This window comes from Emydura macquarii, unplaced genomic scaffold (genome assembly GCF_026122565.2).
Source record: "Emydura macquarii macquarii isolate MOO-44397 ecotype Brisbane River unplaced genomic scaffold, CSIRO-AGI_Emac_v2 contig_968, whole genome shotgun sequence".
NCBI lineage: Eukaryota > Metazoa > Chordata > Testudines > Chelidae > Emydura > Emydura macquarii.
The window spans coordinates 15,395,340-15,419,074 of record NW_027131105.1 but is presented as its reverse complement, the minus strand read 5'-3'; the positions used below and the strand labels follow the sequence as shown (position 1 = coordinate 15,419,074).

The 23,735-nt window shown below is 50.4% G+C and overlaps 1 protein-coding gene across 1 annotated transcript in view; it reads right to left on the bottom strand.

Moving 5' to 3' along the window:
* Nucleotides 1-23,735, bottom strand: part of CHST13 (carbohydrate sulfotransferase 13) — a 62,326-nt gene continuing 38,591 nt past the window's right edge. The window contains exons 2-3 of the mRNA XM_067544306.1: nucleotides 10,937-11,019; nucleotides 1-2,458 (exon numbers count right to left, since the gene is read on the bottom strand). Coding sequence (XP_067400407.1) covers nucleotides 1,613-2,458; nucleotides 10,937-11,019 — 929 coding nt within the window. The 3' untranslated portion in view covers nucleotides 1-1,612. The remainder of the gene's footprint in view (nucleotides 2,459-10,936; nucleotides 11,020-23,735) is intronic.

Below are 23,735 nucleotides of genomic sequence, written 5' to 3'. Positions count from 1 at the left end.
TCTGAACACAATGGGGTTTTATAAAAACCTTGTCACTGTATTGCACTAAGTCAGGTGTTCACAACAGAACCAGCAGACACACTGTACAGTAATCCTGGTATCAGCATGTTTACTTACAGAGGTGATGCTCTATATTGAGAACCAAAGCTGAATTTAACAGAGTAAAGACTGAAGTGCTGTTTTGTCTAAGCAAATCCATTTACTTGGACTGGTTGGAATTTAAAATCCTAGGTTTTCTTATTTCCTCTTCAAGTAATGAGTTGTCCAAAGCCTGCCAGCCAACAACGTTCCATTAGCTGTCTCTGAATGTGTTTTGTTTTCACTCTCTTTTATATATGTGAAAACACAAATACACACACACACGCCTTCTCTTTCCAAAGCCTGCATCATATTTTCATACCTGTAATTATCTCCCATTTCTGGCACACAAGCTATGCCTGGACATTGTTTTGTCCAGCAGTGAAATGCAGCCACCTCTGGAGTGGGAAGCAGCAGCTGTTTAACAGCACACAGCAACACTATGACAGGAGGTGAAGAAGAATATTCAATAGGCTACATTTCAACAGCCAAACTGGAACTCGGCCAGGACAGCAGCATTATTACTATAGAACATTTATATTGTGATAGTCCCAAGAGGGCAACCAGATTGTACAGCACCTAACACAATGGGACCCGAAACAGATGGGGAGAAAAAAAATAGTCCCTACCCTGAAGAGCAATCAACACCCACTCTTACAAAATAGAGGTCATGGGGTCTTTAATTACCATATTTGGTCAGAACCCACACATCCAGCCACACACACACACACACAAAATCTAGGCCAAATCCTCTGCTGGTGTCAATCAGTGCAGCTCCACTGAAATCAATGCAGCGTCATCGATTTATAATGATGAATCTGTTCTTCTCTTTCTTTCTGTACCTAAAACAAAGTATTTAAAATTCCAACTGAGAGCGAGTGGAGAAGCGATAAAAACAGGCTTTGCCACAGAGAAATACTAGTTCTCAAGAAGACATCGATGGCTCACATTCCTCAACCACTGGGAAAGGGGGCAGCTTGGGGGGGAAAGGAGAAGGGGTATTTTTAAACAGAGAAAAATGTACACATTAAATTATTGCTTTTCTCATCATCCTACTCAAAATTCGGACAGCCCCCGCCCCCCATGTCCATCAAAAGTTAAGATTCTTTTTGTGACCAGGGCTGTAAACAGCCCAGGTATGGGGAGAGACTGCGAAGGGAGCCTATCCCTATAAGCAGCCTTCCCAAGATTAGAGTCTGCAGCGAATTCTCTTAGCATCTAAAGGAAACACAATGGTTGAGCGTTTAAACAGTAACAACCTGCTTCTGTGAACCATCTACTGCAGGCACTGGAACGGGCTAAGGGTGCTTCAGCCCAAACGTTCCCGGCGCGAATCAACAAGGCAGCCTCACGCCACGTGGTCCGTCCCAACCAGGGCGTCGGCGTGGAATGCATGTGCTTGGAGTGGAATGGAGAGGCAGAGGGGAAAGGAATTAACCAAACAGCGAGGAGGTGGGGGGAAGTGTCTTGAGTCGCTAAGAATGGGTGAGGCCCCCCCCCAGTTCTCTAGGGTCTCCCCCCGACCCTCCCACCCTCACCGGAGGCGCAGGTAGGACGGGATGGAGTAGTTGAAGAGCAAGTAATCCATTTTGTATAAATTAAAGAGTTTCCTTTGGTAGAAGGGGCTGATGTCCTCAAAGAACTGGGCTGTCATGTCGTCCGTGGTCCTGGCAGTCTTGGCTGAAGAGGGGAACGTGACGCTGGCCTCGGCCCCGACCAGCTGCAGGACATAGTTGGCATCCTCGGCCAGCGTCTCGTACTTGCCCACCACATCGTAATGGATGATGCAGGGGTGGCAGAGCGAGTGCACCCGTTCCCAGTGCTCGTTGAAGGGCTCCTCGAGCTGCGTGCGCGGGTCCAGCAGGTAGTAGACGAACTCCTTGAAGTGCACGTCGTCGCCGCGCTCCAGGGCCTCGGCGCTGGGCTGGTGCCGGTGCCGGCGGATGATCTTGGTGCCGTAGCGCTTGTGGAAGGCCGTGTTGTAGCTGCGGGTGAACTTGTTGCGGTAGGCCGAGACCAGGCGCTCGAAGGGCTCCCGCACGAAGATGAACTTGAGGTAGTTGCGCAGGCGATGGTTGATCTCGGGAGTGCTGTACTCAGCGAGGGTGCGCAGGTTGGACGAGACGTGGGCCTCGTTGGCTGGGATGTCCAGAGGATCCCGGTACTTGCCCTGCCCAGTCAGAACCATCATGACTCGCTTCCAGTTGGTGCAGGCCACCTTGGGCACATAGCAGTAGAGCAGCCCATGCGCATCATCCACCACCAGGTGGCGCAGGTCGTCGGGCGTCAGGAGGCGCCGCTTGCGGGTGTAGCGGCTGCAAACGCTGTTCAACAGGTCCCGCCGCTGCTGGTGAGTGGCCTGCAGGGATGACCCCTCAAACTGGGGAGACACAAGAGGAAAAGCATCACTGCCTGTCTGAAATTAGCACGGGGCTGGCCTCCAGCCAGATGCACTGTTCAGACTCAGGGAATCAGGGCATGAAGTCCACGTTTGCTCCCTGCTGTAGCGTTACTTGCTTATAGGGTGGCCAGGTGTCCCGATTTTATAGGGACAGTCCCGCTATTTGGGACTTTGTCTTATATAGGTGCCTGCTACCCCCACCTTGTCCCAATTTTTCACACTTGCTCTCTGGTCACCCGACATGCTTCCCCCCCTCCCCAGCACAGCTGTGGAATGCACCTAGGTGGGTTTTTTGCCTTAGCATTGAGCGTTGATTGCTGTGATGCACTTGACACATAGAGCCGGTGGGGAAAGGGGGAGTGGCAGCAAATACACAGAGAGAGAGCTCATGAAAAAGGGAGCAAAGAGAGAAAGTCTACTTTAAAAGTGCCTATACTACATACACCCTGAGTACACGCTGGCCACCTGTGCGAGCACAGATAAAGGGATCAGGAGGGAGGCTCTTTCTCTCTAATACAAGGCATTGGCTTCCCTTTGGTGAGGGAAAAATTAAATTGAACTGAATCCCCTGCAGAGGAAAAGCCGTGCATGTAGGCGGAGATTTTCAAAGGGCCAAAGGGCAGCCAGGCAGCCCTCCATTGAAAGTTAAAGGGAATTGGGCACACAAGCCTCACCTGTATCTTTGGAAACCTCTCCTTAAAACATAAGGAGTGGGGGCGCAGAGGAAGCTTTGTGGACACCAACTACAAATCCTTCCACACTAGCCTTGCTTAGAAGCCTGCCCATGCAGCCTCCCGTGGGATGGCGTCTGGGGGCAGGCTCAGTTGGAATCTTCTGGGGGGCTGGGGATTTCCAGGGGGCCATCAACACACGGGTCACCTCCCATGTCAGGGGCAATTCTGGCAGCTGGGCCAGGAATTGGATTCAAGTGCTCGTTTTCAGAGGTGTGTGGGGAGCAGCAGGGAACGGGAGGTGTAAGGAGCGGCTTCCATGTCCCACATTTTCTCGATGGTGCTGTCATGAGCCCCGCGTCACCCAGCTTTGTCAGCACCACCTGCTCCCTAGCCGGGGGTCCTTGGGTTTTGTGGCAGGGACCATTATAGTGCAGGGAGCCGGGGAACGGTCAGCCTCCGGCGCACCCTTGGGGCTGGCAGCTGGGATGGAAGGCGCACCCCTTCCTTGCAGGAGGAGTGAAGGTAAGTGGCAGCTGGGAACAGGGGCTGCCTGCATGGGCTGCGGGCGGGCGGCAGCGTGACCCACAGAGCGGTTTGCTGTGAAGGCAGAGACTGTCCCGAGGCCTCTCCCGGCCCTAGCACAGGAGGCGAAGAGGGGGCCTTGGCACTCGTCCCGCAGTGGGGGATAGGCACCTTTGAGGGCCTCCTGCAGGGCAGAGGGGAGCGGAGAACCCCAGACGACGAGGTGGGAAGGCCAGGGGTGAATCAGAGGCTGCTGTCGCATAAAACCAGACAGCATCAACCTAGTTGAAAAAGCCATTATGCTGAGCAGGGCTTGGATTGGCAACAGCCACAGTTCCCCTGACTGCAGGGGCGGGGGGGTGGGGGTGTTAGACATGCCTTGGCCTCAGTGGTCCCTTCTCACATTATTCTCCTGTGGCAGCAGACGAGGAGAGTGGAGAGCAGATGCCCCTGAGTCGTCTCAACCCCTCCCCCCTTTTTCTCCAGCTCAGCCTCTGTAGCTGGGGGAGGTGGGGGTCCCACAAGCGTCAGGACATGATCGTGATCACAAACTTGTCTTGAGATGCTTCCAGGAACCCAAGGCACGCCCCCTCCCCCTCGCCCCCACGCTGCATTCCTTTCTGCCTGAGCTGGCTTGGCAGAGGGCAGCACGTGGCCCAGGCTGGCTTGAGCAGGGCAAGTTCAGTCACTGGCGTCTCAGAGCTCCTATTCAGGGGCTCCCCCCACCATTGCACTGAGCAGCTGCCAGGCAGGGTAAGGGCACCCCTCTCCCCCTCCTCCAGTGCCACATTCCCGAGGCCAGCACAGCCCCCCTCTGCATGCAGGCAGACGGCTCCGGTTTCAGGCAGCCCACGAGTGCAAATTCTGCAGCTTCATTTACATTTTCTTTCTCATCCCCCAAGTCTTTGTTTCCTCCTCTCCTCCCCTCCCCCAGCCTCCTCTCTCACCAGCTCTTGTATCCACTGCTTTGCTAAAAGCCAAGCAGAGATCTCTCTGGCCCTCAATTCCGGGTAAAGACCCCCCCCCCCCCCCCCCCCAAACTTTGGGTAAGATCAGAGCCAACTTCACAGCTACCCTCCAGCTCTGGACCAGAGCAGAGCTGCCACTCTGAAGCTGAAAGACCCCAGACAATGAGGAAGTTTGGATCTGGACCTGTAGCAAGGGCCCCCTCTCTCACGGGAACATCCCAAGCCACTGGGAACCCTGCGCATTCAAAGGGAAGCCACTGCTGCTAAGCCAGCAGGAGGAGATCCTCTCCTGCCCACCCACTCCCATCAATGCTGGCAGAGAGGCTGCCGACAATGCCTCTGGCTTCTTGGTACCACTCGGGGCTGGTGCTGGCCCTATCAGGGAAACTTCCAGGCTGGCCCCAGCGTGTTACCAACCCACAGGCTCTGAGGACAGTTACCTACCACCTCTCCCACTGCTAAGAGATGAGAAACCTCTCGTTTTTGTGTAGCTGTTACTTTAACATGATGCTGGCGCCTATGTCACAAGCAGAGGGTTTCTTCCACTTGGGGCTCTGCTCTTCCAGCCAGGTACCACGCTGTCTAGGGGAAATGACTGCCCGCTGTCCTACTTCTGTAGCCTGGGATTTGCTCTGCTTTCCCTTCACCCCCCTCTGTTCCTGCAAATGTCACCCCAACCACAGCGAGGGGTGGATGTTCCACAGGCCTGGGAACAACTCCCAGGGCTTGGTATTTGAATTGGGCTCCCCCTGAACTGTCCTGTGCAGTGCAAATATCTCGTCCTTGTCAACAAGGCCCTACAGCTCCTCGCTGGCCTGGGGTCGCTTATCACATCCTCCTGCCTCCCCTCCTCCTCATCAATAATGCTTCAGAGGCTGTTATTCCATGTCTCCCACAACCATCTCCAGCAGTTTCTCCATGCCATCCCCATGCATGGAACATCCTTCCAGTTACTGCTCTCCAAGGCCTCTCAGGGGTCCACCAGAACCGGTGTAACAGCACGATGGCAAACTGCTCCTTTTCTGCTGAGGGTGCCCAAGAGGGGAGAGCATGGGACGCTGCAGGCCACGCCTGAGGTGCAGCGGAGCTGGGTAGGGACGCTGGACCGCACTAACAGGAGAAGCAGACTTGAGGTGCTTCAGCTAAGATGGGGGAGAGCCCCTGGACTGGAATAGGAGGGTGCTGGAGGTCAGGACAGAGGGGCATTGGCAGAGGTGTGCAGGGAAAGCTTGCACAACAACCCTCCCATTTGATGAACCTGTGCCTTATTCTTTGTGGGGCTCCAGACGTTTTCCCCAATATTTGTGGACCTTAACAACTCAAGAAAGAAAAAGGCTGTCCTAAAATCGTTCCATCCCTGTAATCAGGTTCTGGCTGGATGGGATCATAACCCTCTCAGCCCAGCTCTCAACTCATGGAGAGAGAACCTGTCTCATGAGTAAGGATAAGATTATGTCACAGAATCTGAGACTTCCTGCAACCTCCACGACACTTTCTGCTTCAGCTGGGGGGAAGGAGGGCAAGAGCCATCAGAAGCTGGGGGGCCCGGTGGCTCCCTGCCTCCCAGGGGCCACATGTGGCCAGGGAATTTACAGGAGCTCCCTGCCACCAGGGACAACGTCCCCAGAGCTCCCTGCCACCATGGGTGGCTCCTGGAGCTCAGAGCTGCCATGAACAGTGGAGGGGACTCCAGAGCGGCAGCGGGGTGGTCTCCACAGCTCTGAGCTGCTGCAGGTGGAGGGGTCCCCCACAGCTCCAAGCCACAGGCCCCATTGGATGGTGGGGGGGGAGGGGCCTCCAGCTCCCAGTCTCTGCAGGCAGTGGGTGGGGGGGAATCCTGCCATGCTGTTCTCATCCCCACTCTATGCCGCCCCCCTCCTCCCCAGCCAGCCCCATTTTGTCATAGCTAGTCATTTCTAGTAAAAGTCAGGGAGAGGTCACAGCTTCCATGAAGTTTTGTTTATTGCCCATGACAATAGGCCGTTTGTTTAGCCCAGGCTACCTGCATGGACCCTCAGCCAGCCAGCCACTGGCATCTGTCACTCCCCGTAAGGTTCACGTGGGTCCGCCTTAGACTGAGCAGGAAGAGCTGTGGAGATAGCGCTTTGCAAGATGGCAGCTTTCTAAACACAGCAGCACTTTGGAACCCAGAGCCCAATACAAACCTTCCATCCCATTGCTGTGTTGCATTCAGGGTCCCACCTTGAAACCCACAGATTCATCACTACAGTTGCAGCGTGAGTCAGAGGGGCAGGAAGCTTTCACTGGAAAGAACTCACCCCCACTACAGCCCAGAAACTCAGTAGATGTTTATGTGGGTACCATTTAGGCAGCTGAAACCACATCTAACCTCCCTGCTCAAAGCCATAGTCAGCAGGCCCCATACTAATTGTAAACTAAAGGAGGGCTAAAATAAAGTATCCTTTGTCTGCTAGTCACTCATTGTTTTCTCCCAACAGGGAAATAATTGGCCAGATCCTGAGCAGGTGTAAACGGCCACAGTAGCTACTGATGCCAGTGGAGCTATGACAATTTACACCAGCTGAGGTTCTGCCCCACTGTACCTGCCTGGCTACTTGGAGTCACACCAATAACATCTTGCTAGGGATGTTACAGATATGGCTGAAGAGGCATTTTCATTCTTAGCCCTGAATTTCAAACAGCTGTAACATCCTGAAAACAATCACCCTCTGGTTTGAAATTTCTCTCATGTGGTCTAGCTCCAAGGGATTTTTTTTTTTAAGTTTGTAGCCATTTCTGTGAGTGAAAACAGTAAAGCGTGCCTCATGCTATAGCACAGTTATTCACGTGCTTTCTCTGCACTTGCTCAAAACCCTGGTGGATGGCTAGAATGTGCATGTCCAGCAACACAGACATGCAGCGGCAGTTACGCAGTTACCCAGTGGAGTCAGTGCACATCTTGTATTTATCTCAGTGCAAAACTGCTGCCTTCCGTTCCCTTTTTTAAAAAAACCAGTGACATTAAATATCAGTTTTTAAAAATACAAACTACATCCCTGCAGCACGATGTCTGCATGCACCAGAGCCAATGTAATTCAGCCACATTAAGGCATAAAAGCTATTGCCCAGGCATAAAAGGGATTCATTGTTGTGAGAACACAACTGTCTTTCCTGGAGTTGTGTCCATATTCATTCTCACCACTAATGCTGCACAATGGAGTCGCGGGGCTGAATTTGATTTCAGAAGGATGAGTTTTCGGCAGTCCCACACACACCTCAGAGATCAACACACTGAGGATAACAGGGATAGCTCTTTCCAGATCACCAATGCCTCCAGGCTCCGTGGCTGCTGGCAGTTTGTCAGCCATGTGACAGAGTACAACCTACCGAGTCTGGAGCTCTGGCCCAGAGCTGAGTTGTGAGGAGGGGCTGATACCCATTTGTCCTGAGTGACAGTCCTGCCCCGTGACGGTGCTTTTATGGGATACGTGGGCCTTTGTGACGTGAGCTGGTGTCATGACATCTCAACCCAGTGTCATGGTGCCACAGTGCCACACAGACCCAACTGGGGGCACTTTAAGGGGCTCACTGGCTGGGCAGTTGGAAAACCAGGGCTCTCCTAGGGAACAGGGGACTGAGTGGAGAGCCCTGCTGGGGATTATGACATTCAGGGGAAATGGCTCTGTCGTGGCCCCTTTCTGACATGTGCTCTGCTTGGGCGTCATGGAGAGGAAGGTCAATGGAAAAACATCACAATGAGCAGCAGATCCCCGCTCAGCAGCACAGATCCAGAAGTTGGTGCCTCAGTTTCTGGGTCAGCTGTGGCTAACAGCACCTCCAGGGACCTCTGAGCGACACCCCCACAAGCCAATGCGTGGAGTCGCTTTGTCAGGCTCCGGCGAGAGCTGTGGCTAGCCCTGCATATTTGTGGAATGCTTCGGAGAACCCTTGAATGAGTGGTAGACCCCACAGGATTCCCTCAAGGCCTTCCCCCAGCCCCCATCATCAGAACACACTCCCTCTCTGCTCTGTGCTGCTGCTCCTGCCCCATGGAGGGTGGGGGTATTGTCCCCTCCTTCTAAAACCTTTTACCTGGATTTCAAACATAAAAGATTAAAGAACAATTTAAAGCATGCAAGCCCCTGACAGTGACAATCGAGCGCCCACGCCAGGGGAGAGTGGGGAGACCTGTCCCTCCCTCCCCTGCTATCTTGGGCCACTTGGATTCTGCGCAGGCTACAGGAGCCAGGCCTGCTTGCCAGAAGCCTGCCTGCATTCTCCCTTCGCAGTCAGCCAGGAACCCTGGGCTGTGCAGTGAAAGGACCAAGCTCCATTCATTCTTCCCCTCTGCAAATCGCCTGGAAAGTCAACAGCGCTCAGACAGGAAGCCAAAGGGGAGGCATGTGCTGAATGCTGAGTTGGTCTTTGGCAGCCTCTGCTACTGACCTGCTTGCCAGCCACTCAGAAGGCAGGGGCCCAGACTGCCTGTCCGGGAAGATGGGAAGCAGGTACAGAGCTCTGGGTTGGTCAGGTCAGCTTAACCCTTCCCTGGTGAGGACTAGGGTGACAGTGGCCCTGCATTTTCCAGGCTTGGTGGGGAGACGGGTCCCAGCAAAGTTTCAGAAATGGCATTTGGTGTCCGCACAACGTCCTCCTGCTCTGATACGTGGGTCTGGCCTTCCAGCCACACAGTTATAGGCAGTAGCCACATGGCCTAGTTTCCAGTGGGATGTTGGCCATCTGAACAGGAGGCCAGGTGGGGGGGGAGAGGGGGCACTTCCTTCTTAAGGCTTCTCTGGCTGTAAGAGACAGTGTTAAGCAAGACAGGACTGTTATCCTGTGTTTACTGTACCTGTTTTAGCTCCTGAGGATCTCAAAGCACTTTACAAGGGTGAAAGAATTAAACTGCTGCACCCTTATCTTCAGACAGGTGACAACACCTCCCCAAGGACCCAAGAGAAGCCAAGCCAGGACTTCCAGCCCTTTGCCTTAAGCAACATGAGTGTCCTTCCTCTAGGATGCATCACTGCTCTAGATTTCTACCAGAGATCTCTAAAGGCTGCGTTCCCTGGCAGGACGGGCTGGACCATTGCACGGAAAGGCTGCTTGCCGTCTGTTACTACAGTCCAGGGAAAAAGCTCCCCCTGCATATCTTGGTCGGAAAATCTACGCTGACTCAAAGACAGGGCTCCCCAATTCAACTGTTAGCTTAATGACTGCCCCTATGGGCCCAAGCCAATCAATTGATGATGTTAACATGGCTATAAACCCGGGTAGAGACAGATGGAGTTGTGTGAGTGGCTGCATTTCTCTTTTGCGAAGGCTCAGAGGGTAGTAATGGGCAGCTGCTTATCTGCCCAGGTGCTCTCTTATGTGTGTGGGTGGGTGGGTGGGTGTGTGTGTGGGGGGGGGGGGGAGAAATCATGGGGTTCCATTCCATTCTACCTTGTTCAGTACGTACGTGGGCCATGGGGGAAATGCTCTGGGGTTCTCCATACATGGATTACACTCAGCTGTCTCTTCCAACTGACGTGCCTGGCACCGTTCATCATCTTATCTAGTGACCTGCAGGGATTAGGGCTGGACTGGAGATGAGACGGCTGCAACACAGTCCAAAGATGACTGTGGTTTACATAGGCTGTAGACTCTTCAAGGCAGGGACCATCTTCCTATTCTGTTTGTACAGTGCTTAGCACAATGGTGCCCTATTCGGTTATTATCTTGGAAAACACGGCAGTGGGGAACTCAAGATGGTCAGGGACGCAACCCCATGCTCTAGGTGTTGGACTGCCAGAAGCTGGGAGTGAACGACGGGGTGGATCACTCAAAATTGCCCTGTTCTGTTCATTTCTTCTGATGCATCTGGCACTGGCCACTGGCAGAGACAAAATACTGGGCTAGTTGGCCATTGGTCTGAGCCAGCATGACCGTTCTTGCATTCAGCCGGGGAGGACTATGCCCACCTTTTGTGCTGCAGAATTTGCTTAGAAACCCTCCGCTAGAGCATCCTTGTTGGATTCTCAGCTACTGTACCTCAGCCTTGCTGTGCCAGGCCAAAGGCTAATGAAACTGCTGGACATAAATAGCAGCAGGGGCCAAGGGTGCTTTTGATCATCGACAATTATCCAGAAGGTTGTGACCTCTTTCAGATGCTATAGAGCCTCGATGCAGCGATCCAGGCCCTTGAGTCAGGTTATTAAAGCAAAGCACTCTGCGTGGGGCTGCAATTTAAGGACACACAAAATGTCATTAAATAAACAGATCAATTCCCACCAAACCCTCCCAGCTCCCCCCCCTTCAGATCCCTCGTTTTACTCCTCAAGTTCACCCACCTGGTCACTGTCGTAAAGTGCCTGGAGTGGGCTTCGGCCGGACTTGCCATGCCAGCTGGTCCCCAGAATCCTATCCTCCGCAGCTGAAGGGTGGGAGAGAAGAAAGCAGAGCATTTTACTTCCCTTGCTCCTGCCTCTGGGGTACTCTCTGTAAAACATCTTTATTTGGTCTCGAGATGCTATGATGGGGAGAAAAGAACTCCCAGGTTAAATAAGGGTTGGTGTCCCCTTCCATTTAGGCCTATTCCACTTCTCACACTGGACTAGCAACTTGTCCCTTTCAACCACCCTGTGTGTGATTGATTGGGAAAGGTGGTCACCTCTGGGCTAGGAGTTACTGGATTCAAGTCCCACATCACATATTGACAGGTGTCAATGTGCTACTTGCTGCTGCCCACATGTGGGACTTCTACATGCAGATCCAGTTCTGTATATGGCCCTACACACCACTTGAAAGTTCTAGGGCCAGCTCATGGTTAAATACAATCTACATAACTTCAGTAAATTGGCCATCCCTGGGGCGTCTCAGCACCCCATGGTACAAGGCAACATGCAGGTATTCATAAAATTCAGACAGATGTGTGATTTTTAAGTTATACCCTTATGCCTGTTCTTCATAACATCTGAATTATTGAAAGTTTTCAGAACGCTAACATTTTCAAAGTTTATTTTTCACCATTAATGCTGTGTGGTGTTTTTGTTTATTTTCTGAGTTTCACTAAATTTGGAAAGCCTGGTCAGTTTCATTTTGTTTCTTCTAGTCAGTTCCACTTTCTGGCTCCCATATACTAGCAAAATGTTGCAAGTGTTTGGACTGAAAACACTTCATGGGTCATGTTTAAATCCAAAGAAAATACTATTGACATGGAATTTAAGGAAATACATATATATTTGCCAAATATTTCTGCCAATAAACAAAACCTAAGTTTGGAAGACAAACAATTCGTGCATGTTCTTTTAAAATAATAAACCACACATAAAAGGCAATTGCATTTCACAGTTTTAGTAGCAACTGCCCCATGTGGACAGGCGAAATACCACTGCCTGCTGGGCTGGATCAATGAGGGAATTACTTAACAGAAGGTAACAGAGAGCAAGGGTGGCTTCCTGATTCCCAACCGTTATTTCACAAGAGGTCAGGGTGTAACAGCATTTGTGCTAGGCAGTGATAAGGGAGAGATCTAAGGCATACATATCCAGGCTCAGTCACTTGCTAATTAATAGGGAAGCTGTCAAGATACTTAATTGGTATTAATCTGTTTTCATTCTTACTTGCTGTTTTTAAAAATTGCTCTAGTGTTTGAAACTAAAGTCTCCTGAAACTATAGCCCTCCTGCTCAGTTTTTATTTCCCTCTCTATTACATGGATACACTGATTTTGTCTGCAGGATTGTTCAAACTGGTGTCAGACTCCAGGATAGATCCTACACAACGGTTGTGTTATTCCAGTCTCCAAAGCAACTGGAGATAGTGAGGAAAGGTTTTCATTTACAAGAATAATGAAGTTTCTAGCCCTTAGAGTTGTGAGTAAAACCTTCCAAATGCGAGTTGGTGCAGTGCTGTTTGCCTGAGTCTGTTGACAGCCTGAAACAGCTATAAAGGAAGAGTGAGATATTGTTTATCTCAGTTGATGTTAACTCTGAAGCCTAATGTCATCAATTTAAACTTGCGCATGGTTAACCATTTAAACTGCTGGTTGGTGCAGCAGAAACATCCAGCTCATGCATTTATCCACAGCCGATGATGGATACATCATCAGTTTAAAAAACTGCACTGCTATAAATGGTGGCACCCCAGACTGCGCTGTCCTATTTGTCCTCCCCCATCTGGCATCTAGGATGCCCCACTCCCTGCCTGGGGGACGAAGGTTAAACCTGGGGAGTGGAGAAAGCTTCCCTTGGGTATTCTACTCTCTGGCCACTAGGGGACATGGTAATTGTTGCTCATCCTCCCCCTCTCTGCTCAGTGCAGCAGGGAGCTGAAAAGGGAGGCAGAGATAATGTTCAGAGGGAGGGGGAGCAAGACAGAACCGATCAGGGGCCTGGAGAGAAAGGAGATGGTCTGCTCCATGCACCCACTTCCCTCCTTTGGCCTCGAAAGGAAAGGGAGAGAGTGGACCAGGAGTACCTGGGGGAGGCCTAGGAGATCAACCCCCTTAAATTCAAGTCACTCCTACCCCAGGAAAGAAGAGGGGAGGAGAGGCCAAAAGACAGATAGAGAGAGAGGGAAGCAGAGAAAGGAAGAAAGACGGGGGGGGCGGGAGGTGGCCAGAGGTGCATCTGGGGGGTGCCCTGCATCATTGTATCCAGTGAGTGATGCTAAATGCAACAGCTAATTCTCCTAACACAGAAGCAAATCCAGCTCTGGCAGAAGTCAAGGTAACCCCCAGTGATGTCAAGAACAGCTTCTCTGGCTTATGCTGGACTGAAAGTGGTCCTAAAAAGAGTTTAGTTACTGCTAAAGATGGATTCAAACCAGAACCTTGATTCCAAATCCCCTCAGATTTTGGGGGGAGATAAAAGAGAGGTAACAGTTTAGATTAGAAACCCCTCCCCCCCGGCAAAAAAATCCCCAACCATCAGGCCCGTTTTCCAATTCCAGTTGGGACCTGTGAAAATTTCATGGGCTCACCAGATGTGATGAGTTTTCTGCCTCTTTTGGCCAAAATCTCCCCAGATCTGGCTGCTGTTGAATAAGAACGCCACTGCTGAGTCAGCCTGAATCCCAAACCGCCTGATGCAAACCCAGTCAGTGGTGCTACTCCAGTGAAAACGGGTGGCAGGATCGGGCCTGAAAGGTCATCACTGGGCAGTGCGCTGTGCACTCAGCGCTGCACACGGCCCTGACTCTGTGGCCTCCCACAAAGGCTTGTTAATACTGTCACTTGGCCCTCTCCGTAATTTGAGGGCACCCCAAATATTTCAGCAGCCCTACACTGCAGGACGCAGGTTATGATCACTGCAGGGACATTTTAAAATGCAAAGAGAACATATCTCATGGAGATCAAAGCAAATACCATGAAAAGAATTCTACTAATATTAGGGTTGATAAATACACCTATTTTCAGCAAGCTAATTTGGGGTCTAAGCTACCCAACTGTAGTCCTTTTGGAATAGAGCTTTAAAAGAGAGAGAGAGAGAGAGAGAGAGAGAGAGAGAGAGAGACCACACTTCAAGATTTCAGCACCAACCACTGCTAAATCCACACAGACATAGGAAGTGACACTTCCTGCAGCGCTAGATTGATCAAGGAGTTACTCAACAGGAGATAACGGGCAGCAGTGCTTGGTTCCTCCATCCAATGTAACCGTTACCCCACAAGCGGACGTAACAACATCTGTGGGAGGCAGAGACAAGGGGCAGACTTGAGGCATGCAGCACCATGCTGAGACACTTGCTCAAGAGGCTAGGAGTTTGCATTGCCAGGCTGAGTCATTTGCAAATGAAAGGCAAACGGTCCAGGTCCTTTTAAAAATCCCTCATTTAAAACCTTGTTGTTACAAAGAAGAAATAATAATAAAAAAAGTAAAAGCCCCTTGAAAATCTGAAACTGCAGGTCTGTTTGCCAATCCCCCTGGCTTGTTATTGTAGGGGTGCTCGCGGTTCTGGGCTATACATGCTGGTTGCTTGTGAGCAATGGGATGGCAGGCACTGCCTTTAGTTGCAAAGGGAATGGAGGCATTTGCTTTGGAAAGTAACAGGCTCACAAAGAGTCACATTTCTAGCTGTCGAACGTAACTGGACCACCGAAGACTGACTGCTTAGGTTGACCTGGGTCCCTAGAGCACACAGGGCTCAGTCCATTGCTGCTCTACAGCGAGGCCAGGAGGCTTTAGCATACGTATAAGGCCCCTAGTGAATAGCGCTGGTACAGGGGACCCGTAGGCCAGATGCAGAGCCGGCTTGGGGGGCTATGTGTTCACTAGGCAAGAGCCTCTACCCCAGCCCAAGAGGCGCTCTTGAGCGGAACAAGAGCATGTGAGCAGGCCAGAGGGGTGAGTCGAGAATGGGTGCAGGTGTGGGCAGGGCAGATCTGCCCTCCAGCAATTCGGTGCTCTGCTTGCTCCCGAGTCGCTGCACCCCCTGCTAGCCTATTCTTGGAACCAACTCCCTTCAATGGCTCTGTTCATGTACTTCAATCCTGCCCTACAGCCCCCCTCCGCTATTCCAGTCCTCAGCTTTCCTACAGACACTCCCCACACGCAAGCCAAAGCAGACACTGGTACAGATTGCAAAGTCGGAGCGCTCACGTGGCTCCCTACTGAATGCTGGCTAAGCGGCAGGGACTGAACCTTGAACAGGAAACCATGTATATAGCTGCAGGGGGAGGAAATCTCAATGTTTTATTCAAACCTGCTTCTTTCATTATGTTTGGGATGAACCGTGAATTACAGGAGGGGGCAGCAGGTAGGGAGTAATATTTCTAATATTGTTACCTTGGCTTCACGTCAAGAGACTGATTGGAAGGAAAAGCCGCCACTGTCCTGCTGGGTCTCTCACAGTGGCTAAGTTCCCAGGCAGGAAGTACCCTTAATAGAGTGGTCTCTGGGCTCTAGGTGGTTAGGGAGAGAACCAACGGAATAGTTGACAATGGGGGAAAGTGGGGTAGATCAATGGATACCTCTCCATTTTGGGAGCAGAGCCATAAGTACAGGATGCTCCATCACGCAGGCCCATTCCAAGATCCTAACGTCCTGGCTGCAGTTCTAACTTTACAACCCGTTAGTGACTTTCCCAGATTCCACATCCAGCCCCCTCCACACATGGAAATCCTTGAAAGGTTTCCGCACAGCCACAGTCGTTTCCATATGCAAGGATGCGGTTCAGCCAGCTAGATCCAGTTCCTGTAGGGGAGAAACCCCCCAGTCCTGCTCTTCCCCTTTCCCAAACACGCCAACCCCTCTTCTCAGAAAACGCAGAAATCAAGGGGGAAGAGAGGCATGCAGCGAGGATGAGATCAAGCTGCAAAGTTGGGACCCACTTCCAAACTTTTCTAAGGCACAGGGGCAGGAGGGGGAGTATTTGGATTGGTTCCGAAGTTCAAGGTTTTGTCTTCCCCATAGACTGGGTAGAGAGGACAGAAGAGACACAGGAGATGAGGGGTTGGGGGAAGATGAGGAGGAGCAGAGAAAACACTTGTCAAGAAACTAGAGCTAATCAGTACACAACACAAGATCAGAGATTAGAAGGAAAAACGGGTATGTTTTACAGCTGTCTGTGCCACTGCTCCTGTCAATCTTCTGCTAAAAACAAACCAACCCACCCACCCCACACTCTAAACTCTATTGATATTCCACTGAACGCAGAAGCTATTATCCTGCAGCAGTTTGAGAGCAATAACTGTTCTAGAGCTGGGGCCCAGCTGTTTCACTTCACTCTCTTTTGAAAAGGAGAAGAAAATCAATTTAAAAGGGAAATTTCTAGGCTTATTAGTCAATAGAGTGGGCAGAAGGATTAAAGAGGGCTGATATCCCAGAGAATGCTTTGAAACACAAGCGGTTTAGAAAAGAGTTGTGCTGTTACTGAATCTTATTTTCTGCACTGCAGAAGGGTACATGATAGGGAAAACCCCTTTTCAGTCCTCCAGTCTTGATTCTATTCCTCCACATGCAGAAGAACCAGGGAAGGCTCTTTTCTTTCAGACAGTACAACACAAAACATAGATCGTGGTACCCAAACTGCAGTAAACTGGTCAGATTCTGCTCTAAGTTACACACTGGCGTAAATCTGGAGCAACTCTGATCATGTTTATTATGGTAGTGCCTAGGGACCAACCCAGGCCAGGGCCCCATTGCATTTGAGACCATACGAACACCACAGCAGAGTGTCCCTTCCCCATAGAGCTTACAATCTAAGCAGATAAAACAAGACACGGGGGAGGAAAGGGTTTATTGCACAAGACAAGCAGATAATCTCAGGGGAGTTATTCTGGGGTTACCTCAGTGTAACTCAGGGAAGAATTTGGCCCAGTGTCTCCTAGAGATTCCCATGAGATATCTGGATTACTTTAATATTGCACTGATGCACCTGATCCTGTCCACTATCCAAGAGCGCATACTAGATTAGATGGACGACTGGGCCGATCCACTGCAGCAATCCCTATGTTATTCTGATAAACTGGAGAGCTGTGTGTGTTAATAAGGCAAGTCACAGAAAAGGCTGGCCTGTCTCTTCAAAGCTGCTGAATAGAGCCCATTGTAGCATACAGCCTTGTTGATGTCATTGTGCGGTATTCCCAGTGCAAGAATGAGAGGACCCTTGCTCAATCCAAAAGACAAGTTTAAAGATGAATAAAGAGAATAATTTATTTCCGTGGCATATAATTAACTTGTGAAACTCACTGGTGCAGGATGTAACTGAGTGAAATAACTCAGTAAGTTTAAAAAAAAAAAAAAAAAAAAAAGGGTTCAATATTTATGTGAATACGAACAGACTCCACAGTGAGACTAGCCAAGGAAAAAAAAAATTAAGAGGTTTAGCAATCTTCATGCTTCAGGGCAGAAGCTGATCACTAGCATGGTCAGGAAGAAACCTTCCACTCTGCCCTCCTTGTTCCCCAATCCCATCATGTGGGCTGTACAACATCCTTTTGAAGCAGCAGGAGATTTTTTTCCTTGCTGATCATGCTTGTTGACGCCAGAGGAGGTAGTACATAGGCTTTTATCTATGTATTTTTGCCTCCTCCAGCTCAGAAGTAAAGACAGCAGTCACTGCAGAGTGGGCAAACTGTTCCAGACACAAATGGTTTGTAGGGCTTTGATACCACTTTGTAACAGTGCAAGGATACCAGCAGCAGGATAACAGACTAGATAGACTATTAGATCAATGTTCTGGTCTAGCAATTCTTACTGTGTGAAATATGTAGAAAGCAATGAATGTTTATTAGCAACCAACAGAAGAGGCTCTCTGGCTTAGCTGCCCATGTCTAAGTGCTCTTCTTACTTTCGAGAGTGCCTGCCATTGCAGCCGTATTCCATGGGCATTCCCGGACCACCACCACGTGGAGTCAGTGACAAGTTTCCACGAACGCACAGGGAATTTGCCTGCTTGCACAGGAGAGAACGGATGTGCATGAGGGGCCGGGCTGTACACGAAGCATGAACTGCAGTCTGGAGCCAGGCAGCAGGAATTTAAACAGTGAGTACAATGCTGCAGTGAACACATGGGAGCTGGAGTCCCCCATTGATCAGGGCAGGCCAGGGGTAAGGGGTACCCCAGAAAATACTGGACCACAGTCAAGAGGAGTTCCAGAGGGGTAGCCATGTTAGTCTGTATACAGCAAAAACAACGAGAGTTCTGTAGCACTGTAAAGACTAACAAATTTAATTTCTGCAGGCATAAGCTCTCGTGGACTGTAACCCACTTCCTCAGATACAAGTAGAAACCAGACAGGGGTATAGATATACATCTAAGCGTGAGGAACAACAATGGGGAAGGTCGATAAAAGCAAAGTCCATTCAGTTAGAGTAGTTGAGGCCTATTCACAACCATTGATTAGAAGGTGAGAATGTATGAACAGTGACAATTACTTCTTGTAACGAGATAACCATTCCAAGTCCCGATTCAGACCCAGTTTGATTATGTCAAGTTTGCATTTTGCAAGTTTAATTGCGTCAAGTCAAGAGGGGTAATTGCAGGGGCGGGGCAACTGCCCCAGCCTTATAAAAGGCAGCCAGCTGCGAACCAGCTGAGCGGCGAACAGAGGGGCGGCTAACAGAAGGAGAAGGAGGGAGTTTGCTGGGAGTTCGCCTGCGGAGAGAGCCCACTGCAGGTTTTTGCCTTTCAGACGTTGCTGAGCAGGAAATTGAGCATCTGAGGAGGCTCTCAGAGCAAAGATATGGAGAGGGAGCGATCCGTTGTTGTCACCTGCACTGGATGTGCTATGTTTGTCTTCCTCCCACAGGATAGAGATGACTTCATCTGTACCAAGTGCAGGCTGGTTTCCATACTGGAAGAGAAGGTTAAAGGACTAGAGACCCAAATATCAACCCTGCGTTGCATTACAGAAAACAATGTCTTTCTTCATCAGGCACAGGCAGAGTTTAAGGAAGATTCAGAAAAGGCCGGGCAGGCGAAACTGAAGAACGGGGAAGAAAATTGGCAGCATGTGACCTCCCGAAGAAAGAGAACCCATGTGCCCACCATGCAGATAGAAGTAAGGAATCGTTTTCATCCTCTCTGCACAAGTACTACGGCAGAGAATGATTTGGAGGACCCTTCAGAGGGAATGGATCAGAAGGAGACCCGTTTGATCAGAAGGCAAGGGATGCATTCTCCTAGGGACGGGGGTTCCACGACCACCATTCCGAAGAGGAAGAAAAGGGTGATGGTGGTCGGGTACTCCCTCCTAAGGGGGACGGAGTCATCCATCTGCCGTCCGGACCGGGAAACTAGAGAAGTGTGCTGCTTGCCTGGAGCTAGGATTACAGATGTGACGGAGAGACTGCCAAAACTTATCAAGTCCTCAGACCGCTACCCCTTCCTCCTTCTCCACGTGGGCACCAATGACACTGCCAAGAATGATCTTGAGCGGATCACTGCAGACTATGTGGCTCTGGGAAAAGAGATTAAGGAGTTTGAAGCGCAAGTGGTGTTCTCATCCATCCTCCCTGTTCAGGGAAAAGGCCCAGGTAGGGACCGTCGCATTGTGGAAGTAAATGCGTGGTTACGCAGGTGGTGTCGAAGAGAGGGCTTTGGATTCTTCGATCATGGAATGCTGTTCCAGGAAGAAGGATTACTAGGAAGAGACGGGATTCATCTAACGAAGACAGGGAAGAGTATCTTCGCAGACAGGCTGGCTAACCTACTGAGGATGGCTTTAAACTAGTTTCGACGGGGGACGGGGACCTAAGCCCGAAGGTAAGTGGGGAAGAGGGACACAAGTGGGGAAGAGGGACACCACAAGGAAGCAGAAGGAGGAGGGCGCAGCAGGGGAGGCCTCCCGATTCATACTGTGAAAGTAGGCCACTCGGCTACTTATCTCAAGTGCCTGTACACAAATGAAAGAAGCCTGGGAAACAAGCAGGAGGAACTGGAAGTCCTGGCACAGTCAAGAAACATGATTGGAATAACTGAGACTTGGTGGAATAACTCTCACGCTTGGAGCACTGTCATGGATGGGTATAAACTGTTCAGGTAGGACAGGCAGGGGCGAAAGGGGGGAGGAATTGCACTGTATGTAAGAGAGCACTATGACTGCTCTGAGCTCCAGTATGAAACTGGAGATAAGTCAGTTGAGTGTCTCTGGGTTAAGCTTAGAAGCAAGAACAATAAGCGTGATGTCGTGGTGGGCGTCTGTTATAGACCACCAGACCAGGAGGATGAGGTAGATGAGGCTTTCTTTACTCAACTGGGGAAAGTTTCCAGTTCACAGGACCTGATTCTCATGGGAAACTTCAACCACCCTGACATCTGCTGGAAGAGCAATACAGCAGAGCACAAACAATCCAGGAAGTTTTTGGAGAGTGTCGCAGACAATTTCCTGGTGCAAGTGCTGGAGCAACCAACTAGGGGCCGTGCTTCTCTTGACCTGCTGCTCACAAACAGGGAAGATTTGGTTGGGGAAGTAGAAGTGGGTGGCAACCTAGGCAGCAGTGACCATGAGATGGTCGAGTTCAGGATCCTGACAAAAGGAAGAAAGGAGAACAGCAGGTTACGGACCACGGACTTCAGAAAAGTGGACTTTGACTCCCTCAGGGAACTGATGGGCAGGATTCCCTGGGAGGCTAATATGAGGGGGAAAGGAACCCAAGAGAGCTGGCTGTATTTTAAAGAGACCTTATTGAGGGCAGAGGAACAAACCATCCCGACGTGCAGAAAGAATAGCAAATATGGTAGGCGTCCAGCTTGTCTTAACAAAGATGTCCTTGGCGAACTTAAACGCAAAAAAGAAGCTTACAAGAAGTGGAAGCTTGGTCAGATGACTAGGGAGGATTATAAAAACACTGCTCGAACGTGCAGGAATGAAATCAGGAAGGCCAAAGCACAATTGGAGTTGCAGCTAGCAAGGGACGTGAAGGGGAACAAGAAGGGTTTCTACAGGCATGTTGCCAACAAGAGGAAGATTCGGGAAAGTGTGGGCCCCTTACAGAATGAGAGAGGCGACCTAGTGACGGAGGATGTGGAGAAAGCTGAGGTACTCAATGCCTTTTTTGCCTCTGTCTTCACAGACAAGATCAGCTCCCAGACTGCTGTACTAGGTGGCACAGAATGGGAAGGAGGTGAACATCCCGCAGTGCTGAAGGAACGGGTCCAAGACTATTTAGAAGGATTAGACATACACAAGTCCATTGGGCCGGATGCAATGCACCCGAGGGTGCTGAGGGAGTTGGCTGAGGTGATTTCAGAGCCATTGGCTATTATCTTTCAAAGTTCGTGGCTACAGGGGGAGGTCCTTGAGGACTGCAAAAAAGCAAATATAGTGCCCATCTTCAAAAAAGGGAGGAAAGAGGATCCAGGGAACTACAGACCAGTCAGCCTCACCTCAATCCCTGGAAAAATCATGGAGCAGGTCCTTAAGGAATCCATTTTAAGGCACTTGGAAGAGAGGAAGGTGATCAGGAACAGTCAACACGGATTCACCAAGGGAAAGTCATGCCTGACCAACCTGATTGCTTTCTATGATGAGGTGACTGGCTCTGTGGATGTAGGGAAGGCGGTGGATGTGATATACCTTGACTTTAGCAAAGCTTTTGATACGGTTTCTCACAGTATTCTTATCAGCAAGTTAAAGAAGTATGGGTTGGATGAATGGACTATAAAATGGATAGAGAACTGGCTAAAGCATAGGGCTCAACGAGTAGTGATCAATGGCTCCGTGTCTAGCTGGCAACCGGTCACAAGCGGAGTGCCCCAGGGGTCAGTCCTGGGGCCGGTTTTGTTCAACATCTTTATTAATGATCTGGAGGATGGGGTAGATTGCACCCTCAGCAAGTTTGCGGACGACACTAAGCTGGGGGGAGTGGTAGATACCCTGCAAGGTAGGGATAGGATACAGAAGGACCTAAACAAACTGGAGGATTGGGCCAAAAGAAATCTAATGAGGTTCAACAAAGAAAAGTGCAGAGTCCTCCACTTGGGAAGGAAGAATCCCATGCACAGCTACAGACTGGGGACCGACAAGCTGGGCAGCAGCTCTGCAGAAAAGGACCTGGGGGTAACAGTGGATAAAAAGCTGGATATGAGTCAGCAGTGTGCCCTGGTTGTCAAGAAGATTAATAGCATATTGGGCTGCATTAAGAGGGACATTGCCAGCAGGTCACGGGAAGTGATTATTCCCCTCTATTCGGCATTGGTGAGGCCGCATTTAGAATATTGTGTCCAGTTTTGGGCCCTCCACTACAAAAAGGATGTGGAGAAGTTGGAGAGAGTCCAGCGGAGGGCAACAAAAATTATTAGGGGGCTGGATCACAGGACTTATGAGGAGAGGCTGAGGGAACTAGGCTTGTTTAGTCTGCAAAAGAGAAGAATGAGGGGGGATTTGATAGCGGCCTTTAACTACCTGAAAGGGGGTTCCAGGGAGGATGGAGCTGGGCTGTTCTTGGTGGTGGCAGATGACAGAACAAGGAGCAACGGTCTCAAGTTGCAGGGCGGGAGGTCTAGGTTGGACATTAGGAAAACGTTTTTCACTAGGAGGGTGGTGAAGCACTGGAATGGGTTACCTAGGGAGGTGGTGGAATCTCCATCCTTAGAGGTTTTTAAGCTGAGGCTTGACAAAGCCCTAGTTGGGATGATATAGCTGAGGTTAGTCCTGCTTTGAGCAGGGGGTTGGACTAGATGACCTCCTGAGGTCCCTTCCAACTCTAATATTCTATGATTCTATGATTCTAAGAGGAGGACAGTCCGCGTCCTCTGTCCACAGCATCACCCCAGTTGCCTCACCCGCAGCAGAGCCGAGGCAGCAAGCAGGGAAAAGTTTGATTGAGGGCCTGCAGCCAGGCTATTGTTCAGCCGCAGAGGAGCCAGGAGCTTTCAGTGCCCAAACAAAGGCAAGGCAAACAGCCAGCCAACGTGTCTCCCCCCCTCCCTCCCGCGCTCTCTCAGCATCTGTTTTACAGAGCAAGTCCATACGCTCCAGGGAAGTGATCCAAGGAGAGGGAAAGGGGTTGACGAGTCTCCAGAACGCCCGGCCAAGACCACTAAGCAGAGCGGATGACATCACGGCAGTCGGCAGCAACAGGCTTTCCCTGCAGTGCGGTGATTTTGAAGAGGCCAACTGCAGCTTTCAGCCCCCTACACACCAGCCAGAGCCTCACGCGCCATGAATCAGAAACTCCTGAGTCCTGATCCCAGCTCCCTCACCAACTCCCAACTGGCGCTTGGCAGGGGCAAATCACTTGCTTAACTTCTCTGTGTCTGTCTGTCCATATGCAGAGTTGGGAACAAGCCTGTACTGGCATCAGGGAGATAGACAAGAATGGCCTGAATTCTAGGGATCCCTGGGAATCAGAACAATAATATCTAACAGGGGCATGAGGAGGATTTGCTAGTTAGTACTTCGGAGGCGTATAGGCTTGGAGGATTTGCTGTACAATACTTTAGAGAGGAAGGGCTAGATATGTAGTAAGTATTACTGCAATGAACTGGCTGTACAGGACAGAATGAGAACTGCTCAGTTCTGTGTCATAGGTCCTACACTGCTAACAGCTAAGAGAGATTCTCCTCCAGGAGTATTTTTGTAACATGATTTTGTAATGAGAAGATCTCAGTTCTGTCCCTGATGAAGCTGTGAATTTTGGAGGGGCTGAGATATGCAGCCCATTTGTGGCTGTGGAGGTTTGAGATGGACACAGATTGGTGCA